We start from the raw sequence: 22,489 nt of genomic DNA on the forward strand, positions 1-22,489 counted from the left end.
TGTGTGTGTGTGTGTGTGTGTGTGTGTGTGTGTGTGTGTGTGTGTGTGTGTGTAGTTAAGCTGAAATGACTGAGCAGATTTGCCCAGACCTGAGGAGATAAATAATTTAAGAGATCAAATATGAGAGCCTTAGAGTTTACAATGCATTACATCTGTGAGTGATTCCCAAATAAGAGGAGCAGACAGCTCTATGTAAATGAAGCTGATTTTTGTATAAAAGGACATAAATAACAGTGGATCACACACGTTCCCACACACACAAGCACTTGCACACAAACACACACACACACACACACACACACACACACACACACACACACACACACACACACACAGAGGTTAATATAACCTGCACACACCCTTTAAAATAAAACACTGACATGTTCACACATTCACTCCCTTGTCCTCTCCTTGACTATATGCTGCTTCCTTTGCTTCATTCCACTACTCCAATTCCATCCCACCCTTCTCCACCCCAAACCCCCCCACTTAACACCAAACCCGCCCCCTCGCCACCCCAAACCCCGCCCACTCCATCCCAAACCCGCCCCACTCCTACCCAAACCCACCCCATTCCACCCCAAAACCCCCCTCTCCACCTCAAACCCGCCCCTCTCCACCCCAACCCTGCCCCACTCCTACCCAAACCCGCCCCACTCCACCCCAAACCCGCCCCACTCCACCCCAAACCCGCCCCTCGCCACCCCAAACCCACCCCACCTCCTCCCAAAACCCACCCCACCCCAATCTTATTGCATTTTCTCTTCCATTTCCTATTGCATCTGTTCACCCCCCGGCCTACAGCCTGACCCCTCCCACATGTTCCATGCCCCGCCCCCTAACCAGCACCGGAAGGTTCGGCCGGCGTCTACCTGCAGCAGCTTCCACCTGTTGTTGAGGTGCTCCAGGGCGCGGGCGTTCTCCATGGACAGGTGCACGTCTGAGATGGCCAGCTGGTGGGCCAGGTCGTTGATCTGCTTCATGCCCTCCTTCACCTGCACCAGCTCGTCCTTAAACAGCTGCAGAGGTGGAGCAAGGAGCGAAAGAAAAGCATATATGACAGAAGGTAAGAAAAACGGAGAGAGAGGAAGGGCAGGGGATGGCGTAAGCAGGCTGGTTGGCCTCAGCTGTTCCGTTGGACAGCTGCAGGCCTGATTTCTCATGGGCTCCTGCCTTTTTTTGATGCATTTCCAGGGCAAATCAAGATTAATGATGTGCTAGAAATGTGAGCTACAGGCCCCCAATGTTCTGTCTAATGCAGTCTGTCCTGCTTCCTTGGAGGAGAAAAGCAAGACTCAGGGAGACAGCGATTCTGACAGGGCCACCCAGATGTTAGACCAGACAGCCAATGAGAGGCTGGGCACTTTTAGGCCAATTACATTTGTGGGAAACGATAATACCGTGCACGACCACTCTGACGCGGTTTTAATTCAGCTGCACTGGCCACGCCTCCTGCAGTCAGGCCTTAACATGTAGCCATTATAAATAAAACAGGAAACGACCGTCACGTTCAGTTTCACATCTGACCGACGTACCACTTTTTATCCACTGGGGGCATTTATTTAGTTGTTTCACTAATGCTTAGAGCAGTGACCTGCAGCCACTCTAAAGTACTTGTGGAATCCCATGTGGTTCTGCAGGTACCCCGAACCAGAAGAAGAAATACGGCGTGTTCTTCAGAGCCTCCACCCACCCACTCAGCTCTCCGCTCCGCTCAGGCTGCACTCTGCCCACCTTGGTGGCGTCTATGTGGTCCTGCAGCGAGTCGATGAAGAGGTCCCCGACGGGCTCCCAGGCGTCGCGCACGCCCTCTGCCTGCTCCAGCGCCGCCGCCAGCTCGCCCATGGCGGCCTGCACCTGCAGCAACCGCTCCAAGGTCCGCTCCATGTGCCGGTGCCGGTCCACGCAGCGTGCCGTCAGCTTCTCCCACAGGTCGCTGGCCACGTTGGCCTGTTTCCACACGGAGCGGCTCACGTTCAGGACCCGCCGTCTCGGGGACAGCTCTGTATGAGAGAGGAGGAGAGGAGGGGAGGAGAGGGAGGAGAGGGGAGAGGAGGGGAGGAGAGGGGAGGGGAGGAGAGGGGAGGAGAGGGGAGGAAAGGGGAGAGGAGGAGAGGGGAGGAGAAGGGAGGGGAGGAGAGGGGAGGAGAGGGGAGGGGAGGGGAGGGGAGGAGAGGAGAGGGGATGAAAGGGGAGGAAAGGGGAGAGGAGGAGAGGAGGAGGAGAAGGGAGGGGAGGGAGAGGGGAGGAGAGGGGAGGGGAGGGGAGGGGAGGGGAGGGGAGGAGGAGGAGAGGGGATGAAAGGGGAGGAAAGGGGAGAGGAGGAGAGGAGGAGAGGGGAGGAAAGGGAGAGGAGGAGAGGGGAGAGGAGGAGAGGGGAGGAGAAGGGAGGGGAGGAGAGGGGAGGAGAGGGAGGGGAGGGGAGGGGAGGAGAGGAGAGGGGATGAAAGGGGAGGGAAAGGGGAGAGGAGGAGAGGAGGAGAGGGGAGGAAAGGGGAGAGGAGGAGAGGGGAGAGGAGGAGAGGGGAGGAAAGGGGAGAGGAGGAGAGGGGAGGAAAGGGGAGAGGAGGAGAGAGGGGAGGAAAGGGAGAGGAGGAGAGGGGATGAAAGGGGAGAGGAGGAGAGGGGAGGAGAGGAAATGAGCCAAAAACAGTGAAAACAACAGTGTGTCTGCCTTCATTATTAATGTGTGTGTATGTGGCATGCAGTGCTCTGCTGGGTAATTGGGGATGACCCAGCTGCAGTTGCTGACCCAAATAAAACATGCTGACGTCTAGCTGGATACACCTGTGCTGAGTCTGACTATTACAGAGGAGTCTAGGAGGCTCAGAACTGTACATGGCTGGTGTGCAGTCACGGAGGAGGTGTGGGGGGCGAGAACAAAACTACAGACCTTTGCCCATCTGGCAGCGTCTCCTCGGGTTCCTGGAATGGGTGCTGCGTCAGGAAGGCCTGGGCAGACTCCAGCACGAGTAGATGAACGGGCCCCTGGCCTTCACGTCCTCCATGAAAGCCTGCAGAGGCAGACAGAGGGAGCTCATCTGTAGCCAATCTGAAGATCCTCCAAGGTTCTGAAGATCGATGAGACTGCTGACTGATGTCCACCAGTAGGCACACATAAGCCGGGATGACCGACCTCATCCAGGCTCGAGCTTTGCAAAGACCGTCCTATCAAGAAGAGCAAGGCCTGGGTTCTGCTTGCTCCGCAATATCATGACAATCTTTCTGCTATGACTCCTCGGGGAAGTGACCTCCGCGACCGCTGCCGTAACGAATCCCCGCTGGACGCTAACAGACAAGCTTGTGGTCACACCCAGGCATGCTCCAAGCTACAACAGCAGCATCAGCTCCTCCATCACTAACACGCAAGACAGGCTTACTCAGCAAAACGCCGGTCACAGCCAGGAGGACGCCTGTGTAGGCGACACCTCTACTCTCACTGTATACGTGCATTTTTAAACTGTCAGTCACTTCGTGTCTCCTTCTAAAAGAAATTTAGCAAAAGCCAAAAAGCCAACCCTCACACCACATGAAGAGATTACCCTGTACTTAAAGCCTCCTATATTACTAAATGGAGTTACTCAAGCCGTGGAGGACAGTTATTGTTATTGTCTTTCATTCGAGCAGACAGCGGCACAAAGGGCCCTGTCGGTAACCGTCCCCTGCACAAGTCCTTTTGAAGTGAATTCAGATGAATACAGACCCTGACGAACTGTAAAACACTGCCAGAGGTAAACATCCAAGACTGCATTGAAGGACTGCTAACAGTGATAAGGCTCCTGTTGTGTTTCCATGGCAAAAGCAACCTCCCCCAACACACAAATACACACACAAGCCAAGGCCTGGGATGAGCATAGCTCATTCTCTCCACAAACTCACACTTTAATTCTCACAGTCAGACGACATGCTGCTGTTTTAGTACGCATGACAAATACAGATTATAGACGATGTTACAGGCACATTCGGGATGGGTGTTGAGGTGGCGGTCCTGACCCGACCCGAACCACTTCTGCCCCATCGATTCTACCCCTGCTCTCCTCAACCATAACACGGTAATGGTGGCTACGTGGCATTAGAGGAGGAATAAAGACAGGTCCACAGGACACAGAGACCCACCCCCACCCCACCCACTGCACTCTAGACTGGTAGTGGCCACAGGGGCTGCCTGCACCATGGGAATACAAATGTCCTATACAGCTGCTGCTTTTTTGGCTACATCACTGGCTAACTGCTAGTGGGTGGAGGTCACACCAGAACACTAGACACAAACAGGAATGAACACAAAAAGGAGAGAGAGGGTCTCCTCATCGAAATAATGACTACATTAGCCACAAAATCATTACTTCACATTATCACTAACATTCAAGTTAATGGCAGAATAGTGAAAGATGTCTGATTAAAATGGTGCTCAGACAACAAGAGCAAAGTGATCAGATAACAGAGACAGAGGACATAGAGAATGATGGTATAGTAGGATTATGATGGTATAGTAGGATTATGATGGTGCAGTAGGATTATGATGGTGCAGTAGGACTCTGATGGTGCAGTAGGACTATGATGTATAGTAGGACTATGATGGTATAGTAGGATTATGATGGTATAGTAGGATTATGATGGTATAGTAGGATTATGATGGTGCAGTAGGACTCTGATGGTGCAGTAGGACTATGATGTATAGTAGGACTATGATGGTATAGTAGGATTATGATGGTGCAGTAGGACTATGATGGTATAGTAGGATTATGATGGTATAGTAGGATTATGATTATGATGGTGCAGTAAGACTCTGACAGTGCAGTAGGACTATGATGATGTAGCAGGATTATGATTGTGTAGTAGGACTACGAAGGTGTAGTAGGATTATGATGGTGTAGTAGGACTATGTTGGTTTAGAGTTTAAAGCCGAAACTATTACTCTGCTGAATGCAGTTTCATGGTTGGAATTACTATAAGTTCATGTGGAGGACTGCGAGATGAGAATCTCTGGCCTTTTAAAACTGTCTAATGGGAGTAAGAGGAGGAGCGTCCTTCTCCCCTCTAACAACTTCCCCGATCCTCCCCTCCCCAGGAGTGAACCTCCCCGATCCTCCCCTATCCTCCCCGATCCTCCCTCCCCAGGAGTGAACCTCCCCGATCCTCCCCGATCCTCCCTGATCCTCCCCTATCCTCCCCGATCCTCCCTCCCCAGGAGTGGACCTCCCCGATCCTCCCTCCTCAGGAGTGGACCTCCCCGATCCTCCCTCCCCAGGAGTGGACCTCCCCTATCCTCCCCGATCCTCCCTCCCCAGGAGTGAACCTCCCCGATCCTCCCTCCCCAGGAGTGGACCTCCCCTATCCTCCCCGATCCTCCCTCCCCAGGAGTGGACCTCCCCGATCCTCCCTCCCCAGGAGTGGACCTCCAGTGGAACATTACAAACTGACAGCACTGGAAATTGGAACAAAGGTGGAAAGAGCTTTCCACAGCACTACAGAACCAATTACATGGTGTAAGGGTGTGTGTGTGTGTGTGTGTGTGTGTGTGTGTGTGTGTGTGTGTGTGTGTGTGTGTGTGTGTGTGTGTGTGTGTGTGTGTGTGTGTGTGTGGTGAATGAGAGAGACAGAGACAGAGACAGAGAGAGAGTCCATGAAAGAGCCAGAAACAAGATTATCCTCCTCACTTCTTTGTGTGTGCAACTTTGTGTATCTGAACAGCCCTGCGGTTGGTAGCACCTGTGAGCCTCTGATATCATAACATATGGGTGGTTCCATGCTGCTGAGAACCAGCACACACTCACTGCAGGGCTTTGCACAACGCCTCGCTCCCAAAGAACAGAGTGAGTTTCGCGGAGCACATGCAGCTTAAGTTATTCATCGTGTTTCCGTAGTCTTGGGCCCGGTCCTCTCCTTACTCAATGTTTGGGGATCTTTGCGGGTCCAGAGAGGCAGAGGGGGGATGGTATCACAGTTAAAAGGATCTCGCCACATCTCTCTCTGCATGACAATGGGTCACTTTTATATTAGCCTTCACAAGTGGGCGCCTAGCACACTTGTCTAATTCATTACCCTGTGACTGCTCTTCCTCTTCCAAAGTGTTAAATGTTTAACTGGGCTCATTATTTTGATAGATGGGTTGATTAATAGTATCAGACAAGAGAATGGCTAATTGAAACATATATAAATGAGGAAAGGTGTGAAGGTGTAAATGTGTATATGTTTAAGGGTGTGTGTGAGTGTGTGTGTGTGTGTGTGGTGTGTGTGTGTGTGTGTGTGTGTTTGTGTGTGTGCATGTGTGTGCATGGCGCTACCTGGTGGAACTCCCGCTGGTGCTGTACGGCCTCCACATCGCCCCCTATGGGCAGCTGCTCGGACAGCTCCTCATCCTTGGCTGTGAGCCATTCGATGATCTCCTGCAAGGAGAGTTGTAGCTTTCCGCTGTTGTCTGAGAAGGCTTCCAGACGCACCCTGCCAACACAGCACACGACAGCCCCACCGAGTGCGGGGGGCACAGCCCGGGGTCACAACCTAAAGCAGAGCTTCCCTGGCGCACAGATCCGCTCAGGCCGACTCCAACCCCCATTTCAGAGCCAAGACAGAGAAAGCAGAGCCATAAAGTCCCTGCATCTCCACAGTGTACATCTATACAGCAGGAAAATAAAAGAAGGGTCTCATTTCACTGATTTGCGGTGCTTAAAAGGAAGAGGGCGTGGGGAGGGATCCAATCATATTTACAACAGCATGAATGTGCAAAAAAAATGCAAAAACAAAAACAAGCAAACCATCAAATCAGTGCCTTAGCCACCTGCCAAGCACAGGCTGGGACTGTCTCCAGGAGTCGGGGACTTCTACGCAGCTGCGGAGGGCGCGGGCGGAGGGCGCGGGCGGAGGGCGGGAGGGAGCAGGACCGCTTTTCAATTACATCCATGGTCACGGCGTGTCGCCTCTGCACGGCGCTGCATCAGAACCACCCCACAGCACGCCACTTACAAATCCTCACGGGTTGATGTATTACCGGGACGGGACGGAGCACGGGAGGAGACCGGGGAAAAGGAACGCGGCGTTAGTACACCAGGTCGAGGGGTCCAACATCGGCGCCGAAGCACGTACATGTTCTGGCCTGAAGCAGCCGTGGATCTCTGCTCACTGGACTACTGCCGTGTCTCAAAGAATCGAGTTTGTGGGTAGGAAAGCCTTGTGATTACAAAGAGAGTTTGTGGTGTGAGCAACAGCGGTGATCAGGGCGTGGAGACAGTGCTTCACGGGCAAAGCTATATCCACCTTCAATATATTCTGATTAGCTTCAACTTGAAAAGCTGACAGAGGCGCTGCATTTGGGATGGAGCCCACCATCACAAACGGCAGTGGGCAGCAAAGCCTGCTGGGGCTGCAGACTTGATCTTTCCTCTCCATTTTGTGTGTGTGTGTTCACCCCAGCGGTTCTTAATGCTGTGTAGTGAGTGGAAAAGCTGTTGCTTATGTACAGATGGGACAGCAGGGAACAAGGGAACTAGACTGAATGAATGAAAGAGAAAGAAAAGGGGGAATCACGAGGAAGGAAAAAGAAAGAAAATGGAAGGGAAAGATAAACAGAGGGAGAAAGAATGAAAAGTAGAGAGTGAGGAAGAAGGAATGAAGAATAAGCACAGAAGAGGAACCAACCTCTCTGCTCCCTTCCGAAATGGTCTGGAGACTCTTATGATTTCTTATTAGACGCCAATAAATGCAGGCCAGCTGGGAACACTGCATTAAAGAACCTGTGTGATCTTGCACTAGAGGTAGAGGTAGCCTCTACAATCTCACCGTCGCGAACGCACACGCACACGCACACACAAAAGTAATGAACCCAAAGCCGCTCTGCAGGGAGCTTCAGGCGTCCACACAGTTCATGTCAGCCACATGAAGGAATTCCACTGTCACCCAGAGAATGTGCTCGACGTGTTCACTTAGCATATCTGCTCTGCGCTGATGGCTTCTGAGCAGAGCAGGGTGGAAGGGGAGGACTCTTATAATGGGCTTTGTGTGACGCATATAGTGCCAAACACACCACCGTCGACCATGCAAACATAGCCTTGTATGCAGTTTGATTGGGTGTGAGTTTGGTCGTGGGTGTGTGTTTTCGTTTGTGTGTGCCACTGTGTGTGTATGTGTGTGCACAAGGCAAGTGTAGGTAGGACACACGCAGGGTAAATATGCTTACCTTCTCTGCAACACTGGTGCATGTATTGATGGTGTTTGTTTTGTTCTTAGGGGGAGACTAATCATGTCCTTGACTGACACCGTTTCTGAGTGTTTGTGTTGTGTGTGTGTTGTGTATGCGTTGTGTCTTCGTGCATAAAACGCCTCTACTTGTTTACATAAGAGACATGTGTAGCTTCTACCTCCAAACTGTAATTTGACTGCATTAGAGCAATTCATGCACTTCGGGTTCAAAGCAGACAGGACACAGGAATTCCATAGGGAGGGAGAGAGAGAGAGAGAGAGAGAGAGAGAGTGTGTGTGTGTGAGAGAGAGAGAGAGAGAGAGAGAGAGAGTGTGAGAGAGAGAGAGAGTGTGTGTGTGTGAGAGAGAGAGAGAGAGTGTGAGAGAGAGAGAGAGGGAGAGAGAGTGTGTGAGAGAGGGAGAGAGAGAGAGAGAGAGAGAGAGAGAGAGAGAGAGAGAGAGAGAGAGAGAGCACGTTTTATATAGCCTGGGTGCTCACCCACTGATCCAAAACCAAAGGCACATCACACCTGAGCACAACCAAAAAAAACAAAACAAAACAAAAAAACATACAATGATTTACAACTGCTTTCCACAGACATCCAGCACCTCTCTCTCTCTCTCTCTCCTCTCTCTCTCTCTCTCTCTCTCCCTCCCTGCCTCCCTCCCTCTCTCCTCTCCCAAACACCTTTGTCCATGACCCGTACCGAGCATCTCCATGCCCCCCAATCCCTCCGAGCACGAGCCTCCTGGGATCCACAGCCAAGAAACCCAAAGATACTTGAGCCAAACGCTCCCTTTGGTGGGAGAGGGGGAAGACTTTAAGGGGCGTGCACCATAGAATGGGAGCCACATCGAGGGAGGTGCTGGAACTGCGAACAGCCCAGGCTGCCAAGGACACTCCTACGGCCCTTGTCCAGGATCAACGGGAGGCTACGCCTGGCACACCTCGGAGAGTCCAGCGCCACGCGTGCCAGGACATCAATACCCAGCCAAGCAACGCCTAGAGAAGAGGTAGAGTTGGGGTCGTGGGGGTCGTGGGGCAGCTCCGTGTCATGCAGGCAGCAGATTACCGCGGAACGATCCGCCCCGACAACGTAATGGGGGCCGTCGGCCAGCGAGGCCAGTGCAGGCCGTGCAGAATCGATACAGAAAGCCTGCAGGGCGCTCGCTCTACAGCGCCGCCCCGGAGGACGGGACCGAAGCAGCATGCTCCTCTGACAAAACGGGCGCGGTTCCAGGTGCGTCCCGACGGACTCCGGCTCATCAGGGTAGGACAGCCTGGACATGCGAGACAGGCCGCATCGAATTCATCTGGCAAAGACAGCAGTTTGACTTCTGCTGTCCTTCCTTTGGTAAACTATGGGGTGCAAATGCACTATGTGGGAGCCACCACCTTAATCACACAGTAATCAGCCGTCAGGCCGTGATTCACTGGCCAGTGAAAGGCTGAAGGCATGGCTGTTCTCACCCCTTTTATCCTGTGCTTTATTAGGTGCATGCCTGTAGGCTGTGCTCTGTTTCCCTTCAATGACTAATGTTTTCAGCTCACACACACACGCGCACACACACACACACACACACACACAGTATTCACAGTAATTTCACAGTGACGAGACATGAAAGCAGGATAATATCTAATGAGCTGGTGACTTGTTCACTCACCTCCCTACAATCAAGACAAAACCCACAGCACCTGTTTCGTAGCTGCATGAAGGTATAAGGTTTTTAGCTTGGATATCAAATTTGTTGTAATATGCAATTCATTTGACAAACACATAATGACTTGCTTAAAATAGGTGCTAGTATCAATTTGAAATGTTCTAAAAGAAGGTGAAAAATAGATTTGTGAACAAGGCTAGAACTTCAGTTAGCAACAACAATTCATCATGCAACAGAACTGGCTATACTGAATCGATAAACTAATGAACAGTGACTGCATTTTCTCCAGGGTGTTAATAAAAAACCTCTCATGAAGTCAAAAAAGGAATGCTTTATTTCGGCTCTGGGTATTTCAGGGTTCCCTGCATGATTTTTCCAGCAATTTCCACAACAGAATGATGCCAGGCCAACAAAATCAGCTCCTTTAACTTCAGAAACTGATTCAATTTACATTTTTTATTTCCATCCAATTTGAACAAATTTCCCATGTTTGGAAGAGCTGTTCAGCGTGGCATCCGAAAGGGACGCGCTCCTGTGCTGAAAGGCGGAAAGCCATTTCTGAGCGGGAAACGTCTCCATCAGTGCACTTTCGCCACTCGAGAGGAGAGTTAGTGATGTGTATTTTAATTTAGTGCATCTGTGGAACAGTAACTCCACTTGGCCTTCAGGGCTCAGAAGAAACAAGACTTCCTCACCTCCTTAACCTCCATTCCACATGTCACGTGTATCCAAAACACACAGCACACGTGAAAAAACGCACCACTTAAGAGCAAGCTCATCCATACCTCCTACACAAACAAGTTGAACCAAATCACGAGGCACAAATATCGATTTACATAACAGGCGTCGGCAACAAATGTGTAAAGCGCATGATGTGTAAATCGCATGATGTGTAAAGCTCATGATGTGTAAAGCTCATGATATGTAAAGCTCATGTGTTAAGCTCATGGTGTGTAAAGCGCACAATGTGTAAAGCTCAGTGTGTAAAGCTCATAATGTTTAAAGCGCACGATGTGTAAAGCACACGATGTGTAAAGCACACGATGTGTAAAGTGCACGATGTGTAATGCTCATGATGTGTAAAGTGCACGATGTGTAAAGCTCATAATGTGTAAAGTACATGATGTGTGAAGCTCATGATGTGTAAAGCACACAGAGAAGTAGACAGAGGCTCGAGTGTGCACTCCCTACGGAGCTGGGATTAATGAAGAGATAAGGCGCGCGGCGTTGACAGGTCGCGAAATGGACGTCTTCAAGGTCAGACGTCTCGCACGAGCGGGGGAGCGAGGCGCGAGGGGAGAGCCCAGTCTCAGGTGGGAGAGAGAAGACGTGTAACGCTAACCGGGCCTGGCAGCTGAGCACTAGGCCGATCTTCTCCGTGTCAGGAGACAGGGAGCAGAGCAGTGGTTGGGCACTGCTGCCGCCGTACTCCGAATTGGACAGCCACTTCCAAAGCTGCTTTATCTGTAGTCTCTGGTGAGGACGCAGAGTAGCCACCGCCGTCTACAGAGTCATACCGTGTTAGAAGCATTTCAACTGAACAACCGTGGCCCATCTGTCGGGATTAATCTGACACCCTCCACACCGTTCATCACTGTTAAGATTAATTAGGCATTCACCCATGTTAACGGCGTTTAGGACCCACATTTTGACCCACGCCTCTTGTTTGATTCCTCCTGAATAAGCAGGATAAATCCATTAAAGCCCCACGCTCGCGTCCTAACTGGCGCGGTGTAATTATGTCCTTTCACAGCGAGACAGCAGCGGTCGGGGGGGGGGATCCGAGCCAGCTGCGGCCTGCAGCGCACCGCCTGATGGACACCATCGTGTGGCCCCCTCATCATAACTGCCCCCACCCCCCCCCCCAGCCAAGCAGACAGGCGCTAAATAATTAACGCGCTTATAAATCCCCGCTGACTCCTTCCTTCATTAGAGCGTCGGAAAATTTTGGGCTTGTTTGGCAGCCCTGGTGTCTTGCACAACATTCGCTCGCAAACACCGTAGCCCCTTCCCCAGCCCACCCAAGTCAAACAGATGCAGCCCCCTGTCGTTAGCGTCTCCTCATCCACGGGGGCCCCCGGAATGACGCAAGTGACCCCGCCTCTGGTTGAAGTAGGGAGCCCAACGCCGCCCCAACGACATGCGTGGGGTTTCCGCGGAGACTCTGCGGCTTGACACGTGACAAGTAAACATGCTTCTAACGCGCCGTCTCCATCTTAACGAGACGAGGGTGTCAGACGCAGGACTCCGTCCCGACGTTACTGAATGAGACACGCAGGCCCTTGTTCCTAAACTCTGACTAATTAAAGATGCTGCTGTGAATCTCACATCAACGGTTCTGGAGTTCAGGAAACACTCAGGATGGTGCTGGAACAGCGTGAGAGATGGCAGGCGGAGCTGCTCGGCCGCGTTCACGGAATCACAGACTGACGACCTCCGCATGTCAGCTGGTCTCCATATTTCACTTTTCTTGCCCATAAATGGACAAAGACAGCTGAGACTTCACAGAGCTCCATGGCTGCACCTTCGGCACACAGACAGCGTTTCTCTCGCCTACACACACACGGGCGTGCACACGTGCACACACAAACACATTTCTTCAGCACAAACAACCCTAAGAACTTCCATTCGCTGACCTCTGTTTCCCAGATTAGATTATAGTAATTATCATACTATTACAGACCAATTAAACCTTACCAGTCCAGAACAGCAGCAGGCTCTGACATGAAATTACCGTAGAGAGAGAAAACAGGGTTATAGGTTGGTAGAGAGGTCACTGCACTCAAAGATCATCTGGACGTTTGGTGTTATGTTCTTACAGAACAGAACAGAGAACGGGATGCTGTGGACACCATATTGACAAGATAGTCCTAAGCTATGTCAAATGGCTTGGTGCCAATATGTTGGTACAGTGACACATTGTCTGTTTTAGTGTTAACTGCAGACTGCACAGCGTCCTGTGGGTGCCAGAAGAATGCTGCATGCCACCAGCACCCCCTCACAGCTGCGTCACGTGGGAAGCCAGTGACCCGACACGGGCAGAACCAGCTCTGCTATGGCACCCTCAGGACGGTAAACGCATTCCCAGCAAGCCTCTGTCCACCTATTAAACCCCCAGGACACATTCCACCCAGACCACAGCACATTTTACTGTGCGAGAGGACACCAACAAGGTCCAATTGTCTTCTGGTTACGACAGAGAAAGGCTCTGTGCATTTGACTCTTCTTGGTTTGGTTTTTTTTTCTTTATTATTGTCATATTGTCTGAGAAAATGTTTTTGCAGCTGATGTTTGAGGTAAATTATTCATGGGAAAACTGCTCTAGTATAAAAGAAATATGAAATCAAGCAGTGGGTTTTCAGATTTCTCATAAAATAAATGAACGCCTCACTTCAACACAGTCAACATTCTCACGACACACTGTTCATAATAGTGACACTGCAGACAAAACTCAGACACTCACAGAGCGGAATGAACACGTGGTTCAACATGGTTTTATTATAAAGTCCTAGGTGACGGCCCGGGAAAAGGCGGTAACTATAGTGAGCGTGAGCGAAACATGAGGGGCAGTGGACAGGAAGAATGAACAAACAGTCCAAGGTCAAATACCAGAGAAAGCTGTCCAAACAGGCAGCCAAACCAAAAGGGAAAAAGTAAAAGCGAATGTCAAGAAACTAAAGAGGTTGGTACACGGGCAGGTTGGAAAAAATGCTCAGTACATACTCAGTGGTGGTGGCAGTACTTCGCAAATGGTATGGTGGAAATGAACAATTAGTAATCAGGAGTAATCAGGAGAGGCTGAGTGGAGAATGGAGGTATGATTGGTGGATCAGGATGCTGGCAAGTGGATGCTGGGAGATGAAGTCCAAGATGGAGGAGCAAACAACATCACTGCTCGGAGAAGTTTTCTAATGTTTTTTGATTATCATACGAGCTTTAAAATAATCAAAATGTATTGTTGTAATAAGATCCTGATCGACCCAGTCCAATGGTCAGGGCCACAGCAGCTGGTCCGGGAAACCTCGTCAGACGAGAAGAGTGCCTCATGGCCCGGATGACCCGGTGTACTGCCTAAAGATCTCAAAAGCCACTTAGCATTCCATCTGTGCCCATTAGGACCAACAAATCTATGTCATCATTCTGCCCACTGGGCAGGTTGAGGTCAGCAAGCTGACCGGATACACACCACTGGTGGGCATTTCAGGGGATCTCGTCATCACCTGCTGCAGGAATGGGGTGGTGTGGGGTGGGGTGGGTTCTGAACATGTCAGCCACCCCCAGACAAGCATGATGGTCAAGGCAGCAATTAAAAGGCTAAGCAAAAAAAAAACCCACACACACACACACACACACACACAACACATGGTCATTCAAATGACATGCAAAACAGTGTGTGTGATTAGAGGGTCAGGCCAGCAGTGATGACTTAACTCAGCCTGGTGAAACTCTACAGAGAACGCCCCAGATTCAGCTTAAAGCCAGGTAATAAAAACAGCTAGTAAAAGTACTGGCAGAAAATGGATCATTTAAGCAGACACTGTTATGAGGTGATCCAGGAAGTCGTTTTCCGTTAAAGGGACAGAGGCGTGTGGGACGGCACCTGATGTTGTGGGATTTGCGCTTGATCTCGTTCCAGCAGAGGTTCATGTCGTGGTCGGCGTGCTTGACCTTCTGACCCCTGCACTCGCTGGGCACCTCCTGCCCCTCAGGATCCGCTGTGGACTGGCAGGGCACACAGTGGCATCTCGGCCACGAGGGCCGCCCCGCAGCTGAGAACACACACACACACACACACACACACACACACACACACACACACACACACACACACACACACACACACACACACACACACGCACACACACAGACACACGCACGCACACACACACACACACACACACACACAGTATTATTTGAGAGTCTCCATACATGTAAAAGTCTCTTCAACTTTAAAAGTGATCAAACATCACAAAAATCAGAAACATAATTTGCATTCACAGATGCGAACACTGCAACCCAAATTACACATAATCATTCAAATCCAATGTCAGTAATGTCTGCAAGCAACAGGAAGTGCCATTTGTCACAGTCCCTGCTGGGAGAGGCTGGGACGGAGGAGGAGTGTGTGTGTTTGTACTCGCCAGGGGGATGGGTGTGTGTGTGTGTGTGTGTGTGTGTGTGTGTGTGTGTGTGTGTGTGTGTGTGTGTTGCCTCCTTTATTACTGAGAAAGCATCAGAGATTCTGAGCACGACCAGAGTACAAGGGCGCAATCATCCCAGTGCGGGGCCCATGATGAGGGAGCTTCCCCGAGTCGTGACATCCCTTATGTCTGGTCAGCGTTGCTGTCAGAGTGCCCGCATGCTCATCCCTTCATACTCACTCAGCTCCGTCACCCACGCCCATAGGGTTACTTCATTTCTGTCACCGTGAGCTCTCTCCAAGGGAACCTGTATGCACTACCAACCCCCCCACTCCACCCTCCTCCACCATATGATGCCCCCCCATGTGTCACCCAGCCACCACCATCTCAACCTGACCTCAGAGCAATAAAAACCTCCAGGGCTTGACCTCTAGATCTGTACAGCTGCTGACATTTCAGTGGAAAATAAACCACGGCCCGTGATGTTCCTCTGCTATAACAGGGGCACATTGCAGGCCAAGGCAGGGCCCCTCTCCCCAGAGAGGAGGCCCGCAGGAGGGCCACGACAGGCTGCCTGAGCCTCCTCGCCCCCCACGAACCCTCCCACACAGAGATGTTTCCGGTGCTCACAATGCTCGGTGTCATTTTCCAGTCTCCTGTGAATCAGCAATACCTCTCACCCTGCCTCTCCTTCGCCGCATCATACCTTGTTGCGTCATAATCCACTGCCTCTATGATTAATCCCTTCTGTTTGCGGTCCGTCAGACAGATGAGCAGTGCTTCAGATACAGTTAATACCCAGAAAAACAAGGCGGCGAGAATTTCGAATGCGCCGGGCCTCATTAAAACGTCACCGTGAAGGCAGTCTTCCTGGTTTCATGTCTCTCTGCTATTTTTAATCAGTTTAGTGATCTGTGGGGCTTGATGAAGATTTTGCTGAGTTAACACAAAAAGATAAACACGAGTGGCGGAAATGAGCCCCTGGCATGGACGTGGAGATGTGGAGGTCTTTCCAGCTTGAAGACTAGATTGCCAGAACACTTGTGACACTTCCTCTTGTCCAAACAGAGCACCAACTGGCGTGGCTATGGCCATACCATGCCACCCACACAACCGACACACACATACGCACATCTTACACAGTGCCCACATGCATTACTGGCACCTTCAGTCAAAACACGCAAAACTGCAATGGAAAAATGTTTATATTTATAACTCTATATCAGCTTGATCTCACAATGAAACCGATTTTTTTAATTACAATTAGTGGGCAGTGGAGTAGATTAGATTAGTGACATGAGAAAAAATACAGCATCAAAACTCTAACTTTATCCATCAAAAGTCCACAAAGACGTCCTATACATTCACGGATTTCCTTCCTACAGTTCTGACTCAACCCTGTCTGAATAAAGACAGGTGAGTCTGTCATGGGAAGTGACATAACCAAGACCAGTCAAAAATGCTTAAATTATGCATTTGAATTGGGTCAAGGCAGAGACAACTGTTAAAAATGTCCCTGTCTCTGAAGTTTTCAACGCATTTCGGCTTTCTCCTGTTTAAGAAATACTTCACCCTGGCGACAGAAGAGCCAAGCAGCTTTTACATGTTTGGCCTAGCTGTCAAAATCTCACCTCAGAGGTTTTATCACTGTACAATAAAGTACACTGCTAGGAACAGAGACATGACAGTGGACAGTTCCCACTAGCTTTGCAGATAAAATATCAGCAGATCAAAACCCTACAACAGACGAAAAGGAGGTCTGACTTTCAAGAGACCACCACCACCCTGAAGATAATCTTGTTATGTCAACGTATAAAGTCTCGTACAAAAAGCACTTTCTGGTTCCCGGTGAACCCATATAGCCAGCGAGGCTCTTACCTCAGTGTGGAGACCACGTGCGGTGTGGAAACCCCTCCAGGCGGCCTGCTTCTAGCTCACTGAAGCCTGTTGCCCCTTTATATTGATCTTAATCTCCTCTGAGTTGGTGAGTAACTCAGTAACTCTGACATATCGTCTGGGTGCTGAAGTCTGAAGGCAGGGCTGAAATATTGCCGAGATGCCCTCTTTTCAAGGATGCCATTGTCCCCAGCATTCCATAACCACCACCCTGGCACAGCCACCCACCAGGCCAGAAATGTTTTGTACTCAGCCCAGCGAGGAGCATCCAGCCCGGCCCAACCGCGAACAGACTGCAGAGGGACGTATCTCTCTCCCCCTAGAGTGTAAATACAGGTTATAATCTAAGACTGGGGCTTGGTTAACAGGTCAGAGTAGCAGGCAGAAACATGTCGAGACACGACACGTTGGTAGGCTTGAACCAAACCCATTTAACGGTCTGAGAAGGAGACCAGAACAACGGCACGTCCGGGCGTCTGATGCCGAGGATCCGCAGACTGCCGCTACACCAATGGCTCTTTGTGGAGTCAGCTCACGCTCAACGGCACTACCGCTCTAAACTCTAGCGCTACGTCTGCCCTGATCACAGTGCCGCGGAAACCCCAGAATTCTTCTGACAGTCTGGCACGTACCCAGAGACGCCTCCAATTGATCAGCCGACTGTGTGCCGCTCAATTCACCAGGGAGTCTGAGCGCTTTTCCCATCACACGTGCCGCCACACGTTCAATGATGAGACGTCATTTCCTCTACACAGACGTGCCACCCATGCACATAATTACAGACAAAGTGCCCTTATTTTCCACCTTCAAGAGAGGTTTGAAATAAGACCCTCATTACAGCCGATACTCGTTATCCGTGCCTCAGGGCACCTTGATGCATTGACGAGACATTATTTGTGCGCTTTCCCGCTTGCTGCTCCACTCGGCCACATCACATGAACAATCGTCCATGTATAATTTATAGCCAGCCACAGAGCGGGCCGTCAGAGCCGCTGGGCCGAGTCAGAGCCGCCGGCCGAGTCAGTGCGGCTGGCTTGGTGGAAAATTGGAGAGGAAGACAAGTGTTCGGGCCCCACAGGAAAAGCCCCCTCTGTCTCACGTGCCAGAGATGTAGCCACTGGCTCAAAGAAACTATGGAGGACTAAAGACTTGGTTGTCAGAGTTACAAATAAGGACCTACAGGCTAAAGGATATCCATATGAAACACCTGTTGCTTGTCTTTGGTCTGGAGCTTTGCAGGCGTTGTACGTCGGATATCTTTCCTCTCGAATCAACATGACAGGCTGTGGGAAACTGTTCGCCTCTGTGTAAATTCTTAAATTTTGAGATGTCACAAAGCAGCACATATGATGGGAACGCAGTTCGGGGAAGACGACAGGGTGTGCTTGATGAAATCTGCCGAACCACAATTAAACACTTTTCAAAAGAAAGTGTGCACTTCGTAGTACACTTCATCACAACAAAATGAAAGTGCACAATTACTGAGAGTTAATTAATGAGAGTGACTGTTACTGAAATGAGTGTTTGTGTAACGACGGTGGTAGGGACGCACACACACCGCGTTAGAGAGAGCGAGGGAGAGGTGGAACCAAGTGCCACAAAAACAAAACAGAACTAAACGGAGTGCCTGAATAACCGCGGACTACTCAACGCGTAAAAGAAACAAAGCGAAAACAAGGACGTCAGGGGAAGTAGCTGACTAATAGCAAAAGGCTATATAAACAAAAAACCCTTCCCAAACAAACGGCAATGGGATAGGAATGTAACAGGTTGAGGAAAACTTGAGGGAGGTCAGTAGCGACGCAGGAGAGAACTCGAAAAAGACAGAGAATATAGATACGAGAGAGAGATGACGAGATACCTAAAGAGGCACACGCTGTAACAGAGAAAGAGAGAGGCTGAGAGCGTAACGGCATAACCAAAACGAATCAGCAATGGTCTGTCTCCAAACGCTTCCTTATGAAGCCATGGCAACAGGTGAGACAGATCATTGCTGATTGCGCTGCTGGAGTCTAGGACTGGCTCGGGTGCCCCTAGCGGACGTAGATGGCACGGCATCCGAGCCAGCCCTGACAGAGCCCCCCCCTCTAGGCCCGAGACCCCGCGGGCCCAGAGCGACAGCCCTGTCACGACGGAAGTCACGAATGAGAGAGCGGTCGACAACCCGAGAGGCGGGGACCCAGGACCGTTCCTCGGGCCCGTAACCCGCCCAGTCAACTAGGTACTGGTCCCGACCACGGACACGACGGTGATCCAACAACCGAGAAACGGTGTACACCGGACCGCCGTCAACCATGCGGGGAGGCGGCGGGGCCGGAGCACGGGGCATATGACACAAAACTGGGCGGAGACGCGAGACGTGGAACACCGGATGAACTCTCATGGAAGGAGGGAGCAGCAGCCGGTAAGAGACGGGATTGATCCGCCTGTCCACCTTGAACGGACCCAAGAACCGAGGGGCCAGCTTCTTGGTTCCGCCACGGACCGGCAGGTCCTTGGCGGAAAGCCAGACCCGCTGCCCGGGGCGGAAAGACAAAGCCGGAAGACGGTGCTTGTCAGCATTGCGACGGTAACCGGCCGAGGCCGACAGAAGGGCCCTACGGGCCTTACTCCACGCCAACCGGCACCGCCGCACCAAGGCACGAGCACCCGGAACCGCCACCTCGTCCTCCTGGTCAGCAAACATAGGAGGGGCGTAGCCATAAAGACACTCAAAAGGTGACATCCCGAGGGCGGAGTGCCATAGGGTGTTGTGGGCGTATTCGGCCCAGAGGAGCTGGTCAGACCAGGAGGAGGGGCTGATTCGTTCTGTAACGACGGTGGTAGGGACGCACACACACCGCGTTAGAGAGAGCGAGGGAGAGGTGGAACCAAGTGCCACAAAAACAAAACAGAACTAAACGGAGTGCCTGAATAACCGCGGACTACTCAACGCGTAAAAGAAACAAAGCGAAAACAAGGACGTCAGGGGAAGTAGCTGACTAATAGCAAAAGGCTATATAAACAAAAAACCCTTCCCAAACAAACGGCAATGGGATAGGAATGTAACAGGTTGAGGAAAACTTGAGGGAGGTCAGTAGCGACGCAGGAGAGAACTCGAAAAAGACAGAGAATATAGATACGAGAGAGAGATGACGAGATACCTAAAGAGGCACACGCTGTAACAGAGAAAGAGAGAGGCTGAGAGCGTAACGGCATAACCAAAACGAATCAGCAATGGTCTGTCTCCAAACGCTTCCTTATGAAGCCATGGCAACAGGTGAGACAGATCATTGCTGATTGCGCTGCTGGAGTCTAGGACTGGCTCGGGTGCCCCTAGCGGACGTAGATGGCACGGCATCCGAGCCAGCCCTGACAGTTTGCAGTGAGTGTCACTGTAGTGAATGTCAAAAGGACATAATGAGTGATTATTAAATGACTATCAATTCTCAGCTTTATGTGATTAACTGATGCTTGCATGCAGATGCTTCTGACAAAAGCAGCACTCTTGACCACTTCCATCTGTGGGATTTGGCAGACGCTTGACTTACAAATGTATTAGTATAGCAGCATTTGCTTCTAGTCACTTGCATGCTCATAGGGAATTGGTCTTGTGACTGGAGGGTCGTGGGTTCGATTTGGCAATGATTGAAATGCCCTTTAGCAACGCACCTAACCCCAACTGCTCCCTTGGTGCCAGGGCTAGGGCTGCCCACCGCTCTGGGCACGCATATACCACAGTCCCCTAGTGATCACTAGTGTGTGTGTGTGTGTGTGTGTGTGTGTGTGTGTGTGTGTGTGTGTGTGTGCACCACAGCCCCCTAGTAATCACTAGTGTGTATGTGACTTACTGCACAGATGGGTAAATGCGGAGGACAAATTCTGAATCCCAATTATCCCAGATATTGGCAACCTAACTTGAGTGATTACAACTGAGTATTAACATGTAAGTAAAGTGAGTAAAACACATTCCTACACAGCAGTTAACAGTCCATAGCACTGAGGTATATTCTCCACCTTTCATTCCTACATCCAACCTTTCATTCCAACAAACTCGCAACAAATGACCAGGTGTTAGGCTCAAACAATTCACATCATCCTCAAATATCATCATAATTCTGAGAAGCTTCAGGAGGTAACTGTAACTGCCTAAAGCAAAGACAGAATGCAGTCAAAAGTCAATGGTCAAAAGTCATTACTAACTTTGTCGTACCAGAGAGCTGACAGAGAGGGTGAGAGAGAGAGTGAGAGAGAGAGTGAGAGAGAGGGTGGGAACGAAGAAAAGAGAAAAATGGTTCAGCAACTTAATAAAAAATATTAACCTTAAATATTTCAGAAACTGTATAAAAAAAAGTCAATATTTTTTGGAGCAAAATAGTAAACCATGTTGTAACTAGCAGAACAGAGCAGTGGGGGAACAGGGGGGGGCGGGTCTGACCACAGACAAGGCTATCAGATCATTTGTTAGAAGGATCATTTGTCAGACCGCAGACTGCGGGGTAATGCTGGCGTCTAAAAGTCTTCCTATTCTCAAACCATCTTCAGATCTTCAGGACATGCGAAGCTGCAGCAGGCCTCAATGCTTGGAAGGAGAAGAGGAGGTAAAATGCTGAGTCCTGATCGAATTAGTCCAATTACACTACTGAGGTGCCAAGATGCTCTTCAGAGCTTCGTCAGGAGTCTAGATGAGTAATCAGACCTCTCAGTTAATACTTCAGCTGTAAGAGATTTAATGTAGATCTTTAGGTTGATCACATGTACATTTGAATTCCAGAGGGGCACTGGGGTTTTGCAATAGAAATGTTCACCGTTAAGGGTGAACCATTAATAAAGGATAGCAAGCAGATGGTGTCATTAGGTGGTTAACACCCGTTATGCTAAGAATGGAAAAAACGTTCACATTACATCTGATGAACTCTGTAGTTTCACTCCACAAGGTCAGTTAGAAAAAGTAATTCAACCACAGGTAATTTAAATCTATGCAAATGTCTGTTTACTAATAGTAGAAAAATATTTTCAAGTCATATAGGAGTTCTCTATGGCTGCACAGCTTTATTGCAGAATATTAATGTCTACAAATTAAGCCGGGAAAGCTAGTTTCAGTACATGAGGTATGGTAAGCTTTTCTGTAAATTACTAAATGCTGGGTTTATGACCAGAGGTCTTTTAGCTGCACACTTACATACCTCGTAATGTCTGTTAGGTTAACATTTATTTCATTAGATTCTCTCATTTACCTATGCCTGGTGTTTAGTGAACTCATGAGGAGGAATTTAAAATTCAGAAAACAACTAGACTGTCCTCATATGAGGACACATATTCGACAAAATACTTCCTCTTCAAAGGCATTTGCTCACTGTAGTTATGATGTGCTCCGAGTTAAATTAGGCAGTAAAGCAGTGTATAAAAGTCCAAAAGTAAAATGTCCTGGTAAACGCCCTTGCAGGACACGAAGCGCCTCTGTTCTGAGCTTCTAAGCAACAATAAAACGTTCGGCCCGTTTTAATAGACATCTCTCTCGTTTCAGCTAGAGTTCTCTTTCCCGCTAATTTCATCAAAGCAAATTTAGGCACTTAAACTTAATTAAAAGAGATTTATACATGGACACTAAATGCATTCCCCCACAGCTGCCATGC

The 22,489-nt window shown here is 50.0% G+C and overlaps 1 protein-coding gene across 1 annotated transcript in view; it reads right to left on the reverse strand.

The window, feature by feature from the left end:
- drp2 (dystrophin related protein 2) overlaps positions 1 to 22,489 on the reverse strand; it is a 100,616-nt gene that overhangs the window by 36,270 nt on the left and 41,857 nt on the right. Inside the window, 6 exon segments of the mRNA XM_076995125.1 lie at positions 820 to 1,019; positions 1,735 to 2,001; positions 2,890 to 2,972; positions 2,975 to 3,014; positions 6,285 to 6,441; positions 14,438 to 14,606. Of these exon segments, the coding sequence (XP_076851240.1) occupies positions 820 to 1,019; positions 1,735 to 2,001; positions 2,890 to 2,972; positions 2,975 to 3,014; positions 6,285 to 6,441; positions 14,438 to 14,484 (794 nt within the window). The 5' untranslated portion in view covers positions 14,485 to 14,606.

The sequence above is a fragment of the Brachyhypopomus gauderio genome, unplaced genomic scaffold (assembly GCF_052324685.1).
Source record: "Brachyhypopomus gauderio isolate BG-103 unplaced genomic scaffold, BGAUD_0.2 sc182, whole genome shotgun sequence".
In the NCBI taxonomy this organism is placed as follows: Eukaryota; Metazoa; Chordata; class Actinopteri; order Gymnotiformes; family Hypopomidae; genus Brachyhypopomus; species Brachyhypopomus gauderio.